General features: G+C 47.2%; 1 protein-coding gene across 2 annotated transcripts in view; it reads left to right on the forward strand.

The window, feature by feature from the left end:
- The first annotated feature begins 3114 nt into the window (after positions 1 to 3114).
- Positions 3115 to 14370, forward strand: part of PDE7A (phosphodiesterase 7A) — an 86672-nt gene continuing 75416 nt past the window's right edge. For both annotated transcript variants that reach the window (XM_029069905.2, XM_007667029.3), the window contains exon 1: positions 3115 to 3385. In XM_029069905.2, the coding sequence (XP_028925738.1) occupies positions 3248 to 3385 (138 nt within the window). In that variant the 5' untranslated portion in view covers positions 3115 to 3247. The remainder of the gene's footprint in view (positions 3386 to 14370) is intronic.

Below are 14370 nucleotides of genomic sequence, written 5' to 3' on the forward strand. Positions count from 1 at the left end.
AGAGCACCGTCTTAAGCTCGTGGGAGAGTGCAGCGTAACAGAGTTGGTAGAAACGTTCCTGCCCACAATGAGCTTACAGCCTAGATGGGGAAACAGACGTTATTTATCAGTAAATAAATTACCGACATGGGTATAAGTCCTGTGGGCCGAGGGAGGGGAGAATAAAGGGTGCAGGGGCGATGCAGAAGGGAGTGTGCCAGGCAATCAGTTAATCGTATTTACTGAGCGCTTGCTGTGTGCATAACACTTTACTAAACTCTTGAGAGAGTACAGTATAACAGGCACAATCCTTTCCCACAGTGAACTTGCAGTCTAGGGATGGAGACAGACGTTAATATAAGTAAATTACAGATATGTACATAAGTGCTGTGGGGCTGGTAGAGGGGATGAATAAAGGGAGCAAGACAGGGTGACACAGAAGGGAGTGGAAGAAAAGGAAAAGAGGGCATAGTCAGGGAAGGCCTCTTGGAGGAGTGGGGCTTCCATAAGGCTTTGAAAGGGGGAAAGAGTAATCGTCTGTTGGATATGAAGAGGGAGCATTTTTTGAGCACTGGACTAATCCCTGGGGTAGATACAAGATAATCAGGATAGACACAACATTCAGAGTATTCAGAGATTCGTAGTTTCAGAGGTCAGAATAATCACGATCTTAGCATAACCATCCTTCATTCTTGACATGGGCACTATTCCAAGTGAGCCCGCTCTGGAGCTGAAAAGACTATTGTAAGATCAACAGGCCCTTTTGCACTGCCTGCAAGTAATTTTTGGGTTTCAGTGTTTTAACTGGTGTAGACTGTGGCATAGTTAGGTGCATGAGGAGGCCGGTGCATTGTACGGAGATACTTGTTTGTTAAAAACATCAAAGGGGTAGGTTAGGATGAGAGTTCTTAATCTTCACATTCCTGTAGGCACAATTTAATGGCAAAGGTTGTGATATCTTCACACCAGTTTTTGAGGAAGGTTGCAAATATCACATTTTAAGTATGTTCTAATGAGGAGATGTGACCCTAAAAATTTGACAGTAATAAATTTCATTGATCTGTTCGTCCAGTATTTGTCTTGAACCACGAGTCGTTGACCTTAATTCCTGACCAGGGAAAATATTTCAATATACTTTGATTCATTCAATCATATTTATTGAGCACTTAACTATGTGCAGAGTACTGTACTAAGGGCTTGGGAAAGTACACAGTGACATTTCTTCCCTGCCCACATTGAGCTTACAGTCTATCGTAGTATGTTTTGAAGAAGGGGCCATGTATTCACTCGCAGTGCACCATGAAAGGTATCCCCCATTTCAGCATATGAAATAGATCCCGAGATGAAAGTGAAACTTCCCCAGCGGAGATCTGGTTATGCTTCTGTTCCTTAATAATAATAATAATGCTGGTATTTTTCAAGCACTCTTCTAAGCACTGGGGTAGATACAAGGTTGTCCCAGGTGGGGCTCACAGTCTTAATCCCCATTTTACAGATGAGGGAACTGAAGTCCGGAGAAGTGAATTGACTTGTCCAAAGTCACACAGCTGACAAGCGGCAGAGCCGGGATTAGAACCCACGACCTGTGCCTCCCAAGCCCGGGCTCTTGCCACTAAACCACGCTGCTTCTCAACTTCTCAACTGTTTTTTCCCTTCTGTCGAAAGCCAGTGTCTTGGATCCCAAAGCCACCAGTCCAATTGGACCCGGAATAGGCTTAAAGCATGCATCACCCCCATTCCCAAGGTGGACAGCTTAGATGCGCATTGCACTCTGCCAACCGCTAGTTGTTGCCATTGAAGGGTGGAGCCCTGTTAAGGTTTTTTTCCACAGTGGGTTGGGCCGGCCCAAATCTGACACAACTGGGGCTGGTGGGTGTTGGGGGAAGGAGGAGGAACTGGGGAATTCCTAGGCCCGGCCTTTAAATGAGTAACATGCAAATCCCAAGGGAGTCAGGGTTTCTCTCTCGTTTTATTTATTAAAGCAACTGAGGCAGTGATGGCCTTAGGTTTCAGGGTATGGTTTTAGGGCTGGCTTCTCGAAATTCAGTAGGTTTTTCCCATCCTCTCATTTGCCTCCCTTTCTTGCTCTTTTCTCAGATTTCCTTTTTTGAGCGGCTCTCCCCCACCACACCCACTGGGCACTGAGGACCCCCCCCCCCCCCCCGTGCTCCTCCCCTCAGCCCAGTGCTCATTTGTCTATATTGAGTATTTATTTTGCTAATGAGGTGTGGCTCAATGGAAAGAGTCCAGGCTTGGGAGTCAGAGATCATGGGTTCGAATCCCGACTCTGCCATTTGTCAGCTGTGTGACGGTGGGCAAGTTACTTCACTTCTGTGCCTCAGTGACCTCATCTGTAAAATGGGGATCAACTGAGAGCCCCACGGGTGACAACCTGATTCCCCTGTATCTTCCCCAGCGCTTAGAACAGTGCTCTGCACATAGTAAGCGCTTAACAAATACCAACATTATTATTATTAATCTTGATGATGTCTCGTTTTTATTACTAATTTATTAATAATATTATTATTATTGTTTTCGTTTTGTTCTCTTTTGCTCTGCTGCCTGTCTCCCCCGTTTAGACGGTGAGCCCATTGTTGGGCAGGGATGGACTCTATCTGTTGCCGAATTGTCCATTCCAAGCGCTTAGTCCAGTGCTCTGCACATAGTCAGCGCTCAATAAATACTATTGAATGAATGAATGAATTCATTCATTCATGGGGCGACCGTCCTGCCCCTCCTCGGTGACGTCACTCCAGCGGTGGGCTCCCGCTTCGAGGCCGGCCTGTACCACCGCAGAACCCGGGGGGGGGGTGTCGCCGACATTCGATCCCGTCGGTCGTGGGGGTTTTAGCGGGGGGACACCGAGAGTCGAATAATGCTGCTAAGTCGAGGGGGGAGGGAGTGTCCCTCCGCTCTCAGGACACCAGCGTGGGAGGTGGAAGTTTGGGGTGTCCCCCATGTGGGGGGAAAGGAAGGGTCCCGCGCATGCGCCTGGGGCGGTGTGGAGACGGGAGGGGGGGGGTTGGCCGGGGCGTGGGGCCGGCGGCGTCGCGACGTCTGACGTCACGGCGGCGTCCACTGCACGGGGCTGGCGCCGGCGGCCCGGGGCAGGCGGGCGGGCGGGCGCGCGCGCGCGGAGAGCGGAGCGTGTCGCAGCCCCTTTGCGGTGCGGTCCGCCCCTTCCCGCCTCTGTCTCCTGCGGCCGGCGGATCCCGGGGTCCCCGTGTCGGCGGCGGGGGCGAAGGGGGCGAAGGGGCGGCCGTCTTCGATGGAAGTATGTTACCAGCTGCCCGTGCTGCCCCTGGACAGGCCGGTCCCGCAGCACGTCCTCAGCCGCCGCGGGGCCATCAGCTTCAGCTCCAGCTCGGCGCTCTTCGGATGCCCCAACCCCCGACAGCTCTCGCAGGTGACCCGCCCCCCCCACCCCCAATCCTCCCGCCCCCTCTTCGTTCAGTCGGGTTGATTGAGCTCGGACTCTGCACGGAGCGCCGGGGAGGTGCAGTTGGGCCCCAGGGACCAGCCCTGTCCGATCCATTCAATAGGATTGATTGAGCGCTGACTCTGTGCGGAGCCCTGCGCGAAGCGCTGGGGAGGTCCAGTTGGGCCCCAGAGAGACCCTCCCGGCTCAATTCGTTCATTCAGTCGAATTGATGGGGCGCTGACTCTGTGCAGAACACTGTTCTAAGCGCTGGGGAGGTCCAGTTCGGCCCCAGAAAGACCATCCCGGCCCAATTCACTCATCCGATCGACTTGATCGAGCGCTGACTCTGTGCGGAGCACTGCACGAAGCGCTGGGGAGGTGCAGTTGGGCCCCAGGGACCATCCCTGTCCGATTCATTCAATAGTATCGATTGAGCGCTGTGTGCGGAGCACTGCACAAAGCGCTGGGGAGTTCGACCACAGAGAGACCATCCCGGCTCAGTTCATTCAGTCGAATTGTTTGGGCGCTGACTCTGTGCGGAACACTGTTCTAAGCGCTGGGGAGGTCCAATTCGGCCCCAGAGAGACCATCCCGGCCCAATTCATTCATCCGATCGTATCGATTGAGCGCTGACTCTGTGCGGAGCACTGTTTTAAGCGCTTGGGAGGTCCAGTTCGGCCCCAGAGAGACCATCCCTGCCCAGTTCACTCACTCAATCATATTGAGCGCTGACTCTGTGCGGAGCACTGTTCTAAGCACTTGGGAGGTCCAGTTCGGCCCCAGAGAGACCATCCCGGCCCAATTCATTCATCCGTATTGATTGAGCGCTGACTCTGTGCGGAGCACTGCACGAAGCGCTGGGGAGGTACAGTTCGACCACAGAGAGAGACCATCCCGGCCCAATTTATTCATTCAGTACTACTTATTGAGCGCTATGGGCGGAGCACTGGACTGAGCGCTTGGGAGGTACAGTTCGACCACAGAGGGAGACCATCCCGGCCCATTTTATTCATTCAATACTACTTATTGAGCGCTGAGTGCGGAGCACTGGACTCTAAGCGCTTGGGAGGTACAATTCGGCAACAGGAATCATCCCTGTCCAATTCATTCAATAGTATTTATTGAGCACTGACTATGTGCAGAGCACTGGACTAAGCGCTTGACAGGTACAGTTGGGCAACAGAGGGAGACCACCCCAACCCAATACATTCATTCAATCGGATTGATTGAGCGCTGACTCTGCGCTGAGCACTGTGGGAGGTACAATTCGGCAACAGAGATCATCCCTGTCCAGTTCATTCAATAGTATTTATTGAGCGCTGACTCTGTGCGGAGCACTGGACTAAGCGCTTGGGAGGTACAGTTCGGTAAGAGAGGGAGACCATACCGGTCCAATGCATTCATTCAATACTATTGATTGAGCGCTATGTGCGGAGCACTGTGGGAGGTACAATTCGGCAACAGAGATCATCCCTGTCCAGTTCAGTCAATAGTATTTATTGAGCGCTGACTCTGTGCGGAGCACTGGACTAAGCGCTTGGGAGGTACAGTTCGGTAAGAGAGGGAGACCATCCCGGTCCAATTCATTCATTCAATACTATTGATTGAGCGCTATGTGCGGAGCACTGGACTAAGCGCTTGGGAGGTACAATTCGTTAACAGAGGGAGACCGTCCCAAACCATTCATTCAGTCGGATTGATTGAGCACTGACTCTGTGCGGAGCACTGGACTAAGCGCTTGGGAGGTACACTTCGGCAACAGAGACCACCCCGGCCCAATTCATTCATCCGATCGTATTGATGGAACGCTGACTATGTGCGGAGCGCTGGATTAAGCGCTTGGGAGGTATAATTCGGCAACAGAAAGAGACCATCCCGACCCGGTGACGTGCTCACAGTCCAAACGGGGGAGACAGACAGCAGAGCAAGACAGAACAAAACAAAACCAACATCATCAAGATAAATAGAATCAAGGGGATGTACACCTCATTAACAAAATAAATAGGGCAGTAAATAATATATGTAATAATGATGGCGTTTGTTAAGTGCTTACTTTATTTTGATGATGATGTCTTGTTTTTTGTTTCGTTTTGTCTTGCTTTGCTGTCTGCCTCCCCCGTTTAGACCGTGAGCCTGTTGTTGGGCTGGGATGGTTTCTATCTGTTGGCGAATTGTACATTCCAAACGCTTAGTACAGTGCTCTAGACAGAGTCAGCACTCAATAAATGCTATTGAATGAATGAATAAATACTATGTGCTGAGCGCTGGGGGAGATAGAAGGTAATCAGCATGGGGCTCGGGGTCTTAATCCCATTTCTCCAGTCCCTTTAATAATAATAATGGATAATAATTATGGTATTTGTTAAGCGCCTACTAGGTGTCAAGCACTGTTCTGAGCATGGGTGTTGGTAATAGGTAATCAGGTTGTCCCACGTGGGGCTCACAGTCTTAATCCCCATTTTACAGATGAGGGAACTGAGGCCCAGAGAAGTGAATTGACTTGCCCAAAGTCACACAGCTAAGTGGCAAAGCAAGGATTAGAACCCATGGCCTCTGACTTCCAAGCCCATGCTCTTTCCACTAAGCCCCTTACCACTGTTTAGACTGTGAGTCCGTCATTGGACAGGGATCGTCTCTGTCTGTTGCCAAATTGTACATTCCAATCGCTTAGTACAGTGCTCTACACATAGTAAGCGCTCAATAAATACTATTGAATGAACTAAACCATGCTGCTTCTCAACTGTGAACCTGTCATTTGGCAGGGATTTAGACTGGGGGCCCGTCACTGGGAAGGGATTGTCTCTAACTGTGGCCGAATTGTACCTCCCAAGTGCTTAGTATGGTGCTCTGCACATAGTCAGGGCTCGATAAATACGATGGAATGAATGAATGAATTTCTGGGGTGCTCCCTGGGGGTGGACCACCGGACCTAGCGCTTGGCATAGTACAGTAGAGCAGGAGTCTCCTCTCCTCCCGCCCCGGAGACCTCTCCTTCCTCTCCCGTCCATCAACCGGTGAATGGATTTAGCGAGGGTTGATGGTGGGCAGCGCCCTGTGCTGTGCGCCTCAGAGAGGACAGCACACCGGAATTCATCCATTTGTTCAGTCATTCATTCAGTCCTACATTTAGTCATGCCGAATTGTACATTCCAAGCGCGTAGTCCGGTGCTCTTGCACGTAGTAAGCGCTCGATAAATTCGATTGAATGAATGAATTTATTGAGGGCTTACTGGGTGTTGAGTACTGGACTAAGCGCTTGGAAAGTACAATTGGCAACAGAGAGACAATCCTCACCCAACAACTGGCTCCCAGTCTGGAGGAATGAGCAGTCACGTTCCCTGCCCCTGGTGACCTTAGTGTCTACAGTCTTTAGCGCCCTTCTTAATCGCCCAAAGCCGGGGGAACCCCCCCCTTACATACACAGACCCCGCTTTTTCCTTCCCTGTCACTCCATTATTTCCAGTGAGGTACATCATTTTCCCTAAATTCCCTTTTATCTTCCTCCCATTCCCTTTCTCCACCTCCATCCTCCTTTCTCTTCTCTGTCCCTGACCCTCCGTGTTACTGGAGGAATTCCTTGATCTCTTCTCAAGCCTCCCTTTAATAATAGTAATAATTATGGTATTTGCTAAGTACTGTACATACTAAGCGCCGGGGTAGAGAAGCAGCTCGGCTCAGTGGAAAAAGCATGGGCTTGGGAGTCAAAGGTCTGGGTTCTAATGGTGGCTCTGCCTCTTGTCAGCTGTGTGACTTTGGGCAAGTCACTTTACTTCTCTGGGCCTCAGTTACCTCTTCTGTAAAATGGGGATTAAGACTGTGAGCCCCGTGGGACAACCTGATCACCTTGTATTCTCCCCAGCGCATAGAACAGTGCTTTACACATAGTAAGCGCTTAACAAGTAGTTATTGTTCCCTTGTTCCTTGGGGGTGAACTCTGGTCTGCCAGGGGAACTCCTCAAACTGCATTTATAGCATGTCCTTCTCTTTGCGACCCCTTCCTGACCCCCCTCCTAGTTCCCCTTCTGGCTCTCTCTCAGGATGAGGCCCATAATATTTGACTGTTTTCTTTCCTATTTACCTTTCTTTCCCTCCCTGGCTCACCCCTCACTTTCCTTTTGATCCTCACTGTCTCTACCAAGCTTCCCTTTTTGTGACAGTTGGTTGCAAAGTGTTGAGTTGAGGGTGGTGGAAGAGAAGAAAAGAAAAGTTACGGATTCCTAAATATATTTTGCCCCAGAGACCTAATTGCGTTATGGTCCGTTAACTTATATTGCAAATAGCCTGGCAGATTTCCATAAGATCTGATAGAAAAATACAAGCTTTGCTAGTGAAGCAAAGGAGAACTTTATTTCCTATTTTACATCTTATCTGAGTGGCCTCCTAGATGACCTTTTGTCCCCTAAAGGAGCAGTATACATGCTCAGAAAGTGGAACTTTAGAGCAGATTGTTGCTTTCTGTGGTCACTTTTCATTTGCTTCCTTTGGTCAAAGCATCTGCCGAAAGAGGACAATTTCAATTTTCCGCCCCATCTTTTAAAATGTAAATCATACTTTTTTTTAACCAGTGCAAATAGAGCCCCATTTGGACTAATTGGTAAAGGGCAAGCTCTAAAATAATTACTGTGCTATTGGATGCATTTTTCTCTGTGTGTTTCATTACAGCTTCATTCTTAACATTTAATACCTACAGAGAAATCAATGGTTTTACTTTCCTGTTTATTAAATTGAGTTGGTTTTAGAAGTATTCTCAGTTTTTCAGAATAAATGATGAAATCAGTTTGTGGGTGTGAAAAGTTTGGATGATGGGCATTAGTGGCCAGTGGCTTTGGTGTCCTCCTTTCTAAATGGAAGGTCGTCTCCAAAAACCCGTTGGCTCACTGCTTCAGCAGTAGGATCTTCTGAGCTCCAGAACAGCTGGAGAGACCAATTCTGAGACCTTGGAGCCACTATTCATCTCTTCTACAGGCAGTTTAAATGTGCCGTGGAATTGTGCCGTGGAATTCTTTGAACTGTTTTTGGATCGTCTCTGGGCAAAAAAACCCAAACAGGTTACACTTTTATGTTAATTTGCAGGACTGCATTTCCTATTTGAGGGAAATGGATCAGACCTTAAAAAAAATTAATTTTGGAAAGACTGTGGTACCTTTAATGTTGAATAAAATGGTGGAAATGGCTAATAATGCCACCTTTGCTAATGCTGTTTATTGTGCTACTTTGCATATAATGTTTTGTCTTCAATAGCAGACTGTAGTCAGATGTAAAAAAACTATGACAGAATAGATACTTTTCTGTATTTGCCTTGGGCTGCAGATTGTGAACTTGTATTGGCTAAACTGAATTAAGTACACCTCAGAATTTTCTGTTCAGTTTTGTAGATAATGTTGGCAAGAGAGCTTTTGAGTAGAATCCCCAGCAAATAGTTCAGAAGGTAGAGATAATTTAAAGGAACCCAATTATGATCAGGCTTCCTTCGAATATCAGAAAGTTTGGGGATACAAAACATTATAAGCGTACTGCATATCACAGCAGGGTTGTGTTCCCAGAAAATGTGGTTGTAATGTGAATAGCATTATTGTGGGGTACCCTTACCCAAAGCTTTTTACATGGTAACAATTAGGATCCAATCCAAAACTCAGCAGAAAGAGCAGGAAACATCACTAAGCTAATTAATATTTGTACAGGTAATTCAAAGCATAGTATTACAACATTGACACTTTAACCCAAACTCCAAAAAGAAATCCTCTGAAATAATAAAGTGTATAACACGTAATGCAGTGGAGCTTCAGTGCCCGAATCCTAGAGCTACGCAGTTACCCCACAGCCCTGGGACCTTACCTGTGCTGTTCTTCACCATGTGCTCTCATGGGTTCTAATCCCATCTCTGCCACTTGTCAGCTATGTGACTTTAGGCAAGGCACTTAACTTCTCGGTGCCTCAGTTACCTCATCTGTAAAATGGGGATTAAGACTGTGAGCCCCATGTGGGACAACCTGATCACCCTGTATTCCTCCAGCGCTTAAAACAGTGCTTTGCACTTAACAAATACCATTATTATGATTATTATTATTACTAGGTGAAGAGTACCGGCCTCCCCTCCTTCCTGCTGCTTTTCTGCCCCTCCCACCTCCTGTGATGCCTCTGTGCTGAAGTAGGGCTGTTGTTTCATTCTTCCACCTTCAATTTTAAACGTGGGAGCAGCCCCGAGAACTGATTCTGCCCCTTCTCCCCCAACCTGCCACTTGCCAATTCTCCAGCTTGCATCCATATATCCTCCCCCCCCCCCCACTAGGGTTGCCGGGAGCTAGGGGCAGGATAGTGGCTTAGGAGGTGGTTGCTGCTCCCTCTCATCCTGCCCCTCCCCATGTTGACTCTGTCCCTGCAGCCCAGGGACAGGACTGCAAGCTGGCCAGGGATGGGGGGCCGGGAGGAGGAGGCTAGGCCTTTGATGAGGGCTGTTAAGGTTAGAATGAATGGTGAAAGAACAAAAAAAACCCTTATCACCCAGCTCTTTTGGGTTCAAAGGGGAGAGAGGCAGGTGCAGAAAAGAGGCTGGGAATGGGGGAGGCTTTTGCAGGGGCAGGGAGAAGATCTTAACTGCAGGGATTGAATCCATAGATGGTATTTATTGAGTGCTTATCGCCTACAGAGCACTTTACCTGGAGAGTACAATACAATAGAGTTGATAGACGACACTATCCCTGCCCCCCAAGTTGCTTATCTAGTGGGAGAGGTGGACATAAAAATAAATTACAGAGGTGCTCTGTTGAAGTGTACTCTCCCAAGCGTTTAGTATAGTGCACTGACCATAGTAACTGCTCAGGAAGTACCATCGATTGAGATGTATTATATATTAAACAGTTATATGTAAATGTATATAATTCCTTCTACTCTGCCTCTTCCCCCCATCTGCAATTTATATTTATACAGATAATATGCTCTGGGTTTGGAGGTGAGGTACCAAGTGCTTAAGGGTTTCAGTCCCAAGTACATAGGTGAGCCAGAAGGGAGGGCAAATAAGGTGGAGAATACAGGTGGAGATGACATTCTGGGGGGCATCAGCGAAGGCTTCTGGGCTGGGACTGTGTCTATTGTTTATCGCACTCTCCCAAGTGCTTAGTACAGTGCTCCGCACACAGTAAGCGCTCAGTAAATATGATTGAATGAAAATGGCATAGCATATATCCTGGGGTTTTGCATACTGTGGGGTGATCAACCTAGGTAACCCTGTATTTTTCCTCAGAGGAACTGAAACGTTGCCTTGCGGTGTGTAACTCCCATCCGTTTTCTATCGTCATTCCATTTGGGGTGATGAATAAGATTTTGCTGTAAAGATGTCCCTGTCATCTGGGAACAACTTGTGCCTTTACAAAGGAACTAGGTTTTTATGAACCTGAGTCTTGTTTTTTCCAGATGATCTATCTTAACTCATTTGAGCAATAGGATCAATACGAAGAAGCACCTCCTTCAGAAGTAAATGCCTACTATTCAATCAGTCCCATAAATTGAAGGCTTACTGTGTGCAGAGCATTTTACTAGGAGCTTGGGGGAGTACACTGTAGCACTGTACACATTCCCTGCCCACAAGGAGATTACAGCCCGGAGGGGGAGGCAGACATTAATATAAATAAATTACAGGTGTGCACGTAAGTGCCGTGGGGCTGACAAAATCTAAGTGCGAGGGTGATGCAAAAGGGAGAGGGAGTGGAGGAAATGAAGGAGAGGGAGTATTGTGTTAAATGTGCCACTCTGGTGGAGGAAAAAGGTTAGGCAATTCTTAAGAGCTGAAAAGTTAGCCTTATTGTATAGGTGAGGCTTTCAAAAAAACCCAGCTAGTTTCAACAGAGATCTTTCTGGTGGGATCAGCGGTGGAACCTTTCAATTTATTTCTAAAAGATTTAGCTTAAGTTTAATATTTGAAAAATATTTATCCTACACTGGGGAACGGAGATGAGAACTTTGAAGGTGGAATAGGCAGGGACCATGAAGGTTTAAAGGAGAGAGACTGAGGGGAGGCTGGTTTTACCGGACTCCAGCTGCCCTGCTGTTTCTTGTTGAAGTTCCTCAGGCCAGTTTTTCCCCTTACCCCTCTTGTTCCTTGGGAAGCAGAACCAGGAGGAATACTGACTTGTCAGAAACTCTCGACAAGCGCATGGGATCCCAATGTCTAGGTTTCTGGCAGCTCTTATATTGAAGGTACAAATATTTATTTCCAAAATGCTGGGAAACTGAGCTGGCAAACTGGAAGTTAGACTACATGGTTTAGCACTCCTTGTAATTCAGGTCTTTTTTTCACCACACAACTTCCTGTGCGTTCATTCCTTCTGTTTGCACGGTGTCTCACACTGAGAATGTGAGTTGTTGGTTTCAGATTTGAATCAAGGCTTGAAGAGATTCTGTGGGGTTTTATTTTTAAATATTTTATTATGAAGTAATCAATAATAATATTAATTATGGTATTTGTTAAGCACTTACTATGTGCCAAGCACTGTTCTAAGTGCTGGGGTAGGTTATAAGGTAATCAGGTTGTCCCACATGGGGATCATAGTCTTAATCCCCATTTTACAGATGAGGTAACTGGGGCACAGAGAAGTTAAGTGGCTTGCCCAAGCCCACACAGCAGGCAAATGGCAGAGCTGAGTTTAGAACCCACGTCCTCTGACTCCCAAGCCTGTACTCTTTCCAATAAGCCATCCTGCTTCAATGTGATGGTGTGGGCAGAGCAGTTGATAAAAGGAGGTGAGAAACATGGAGTGGGTGCTCTCATCATCCCTCCTGAGTCCCTCTGACACCTCCCCTCCCCCCCCCCCCACCAACCGTCTGTCTTCCATCATTCTCCATACACACAACCCCCCAAATCCCAAGGTTTCAAAGGAAAATACTGATCATGTTTGGAAAATTACTTGAATTTGAAACAGCACTTTTCAGGAACCTGATTTTGAGCCAATTTCCATTTCTAAATTCCGGGTGACTAGACTTTCCATTACTCTTAAGTGTGAATTTATGGCTTAGATTGCAATTCTACTGTTTTTTCAATTCTTGAATTGTTTATGGGCTACTTGCCTAGTTACTGTCTTTTAAAAATCAACTAATAGAGGGAATCCAGGGGGTTTGGGAAGTGAGAAACACAGTGGTATTAATTGTATTTATCAAGCACTTAGCTGTGTGCAGGGCACAGTACTAAAAAGTGCTGGGAGAGAATACACAGGTAGAGATTAGACACATCCCTGTCTGATTTAATTGTACATACGATCACTCGTACATATTTCTCATCCTATTGTAAGATCATTGAGGGAAGCAGCCATCTAGGTTTGGTTTTTTTTTTTTTTTACATGAACCTGATTAAATACTTGTGAATTGGTTGCAGTGAAAGCTTTTGTACCCTTCAAATGGTTCAACAAGTACCTGGCCACATTGATGTTTTTATTCAATGATATTGGAGTGCTTTCTGTGTGCAGAGAACTGTTCTAAACACTTGGGAGAATACAGTAAAGTAGAGTTGATAGGTATGTTCCCTCCCCACTAGGAGCTCACAGTCTACAGGGAAATAATAGAGTATAAGGAAGGATGTGTATGTCAGTGCTGTGGGGCTGGGGTGAGTATCAGTGTTTAAAGAGTACAGAGCCATGTGCATAGTCAACACAGAGGGGAGGGTAGATAGGGGATATGAGTAGTTAGTGAGGGAAGGCCTCTTGGAGAAGATGTGATTTTTAGGAGGGTATTGAAGGTGGGGATGGGGGTGGACTAACAGATATTGAGGAGGGAGTTCCAGGCCCAAGGGAGGATGGGGGCAAGGGGTTGGCGGTGAGATAGACAAGGTTGAGGTATCAGAGAGTAGGTTGGTATCCCAGGAGCAGAAGGTGCAGATTGAGTTGTATTAGGAGATCAATGAGGTAAGGTAGAAGGGGGTGAGTGGATTTGAGTGCATTGAAGCCGATGGTGAGGAGTTTGTTTATTACAGAGGTGGATGAGAAACCATGGGAAGTTTAGAGGTGTTGAGATGTGGACTGAATGGATTTTTTTCAGAAAAATGATCCGGGCTGCAGAGTTAAGTATGGACCAGAGTCAGGAGGCAGGAAGGTCAATCATTTAATCATATTTATTGAGCACTTACTGTGTGCAGAGCACTGTAGTAAGCACTTGGGAGAGTACAATATAACAATGAGTAAACACATTCTCTGTCCACAATGAACTTACAGTCTAGAGGGTTAGCAAGGAGACTGATGCAGGAGTCAAGATGGAAAATAAGTGCTTGGGCCAGTTTTGTAGGAGTTTGGATGGAGAGGAAGGGGAGGACTCTAGAGGAGTAAGGTGGCAGGGGGTGAATAAAGGGAGCAAATCAGGGAGACACAGAAGGGAATGGGAGAAAAGGAAATGAGGGCTTAGGGAAAACCTCTTGAAGGAGATGTTCCTTCAGTGAGGCTTTGAAGTTGGGGAGAGTAATTGTCAGATATAAAGAGGGAGGGCATTCCAAGCCAGAGGCAGAACATGGGCGAGAAGTTGGCAGCAGTATAGAAGAGATTGAGGTACAGTGAGTAGGTTGCCATTAGAGGAGCAAAATGTGCCGGCTGGCTTGCAGGAGAGCAGCGAGGTGAGGTAGGAGGGGTCAAGGTGATTAAGTGCTTCAAAGCCAATGGTAGAGGCATTTCTTTGTGATGTGGAGGTGGATGGGCCACCACTGGAGACTTTTGAGGAGTGGGGAAACATGGACTGAATGGTTTTGTAGAAGGTTGATCTGGGCAGCAGAGCAAAGTATGGACCGGATGGGGGAGAGACGAGATACAGTGATCAAGGCAGGATAGTGTAAGTGACTGGATTGTGGTAGCAGTTTGGATGGAGAGGAAAGGGTGGATTTTAGTGATGTTGTGAAGATTGAACTGACAGGATTGAATGAAAGGTTGAATATGTGGGTTGAACGAGAGAGAGGAGTCAAGGATAATGCCAAGGTTATGGGCTTGTGAGACAGGAAGGAT

This window comes from Ornithorhynchus anatinus, chromosome 7 (genome assembly GCF_004115215.2).
Source record: "Ornithorhynchus anatinus isolate Pmale09 chromosome 7, mOrnAna1.pri.v4, whole genome shotgun sequence".
NCBI lineage: Eukaryota > Metazoa > Chordata > Mammalia > Monotremata > Ornithorhynchidae > Ornithorhynchus > Ornithorhynchus anatinus.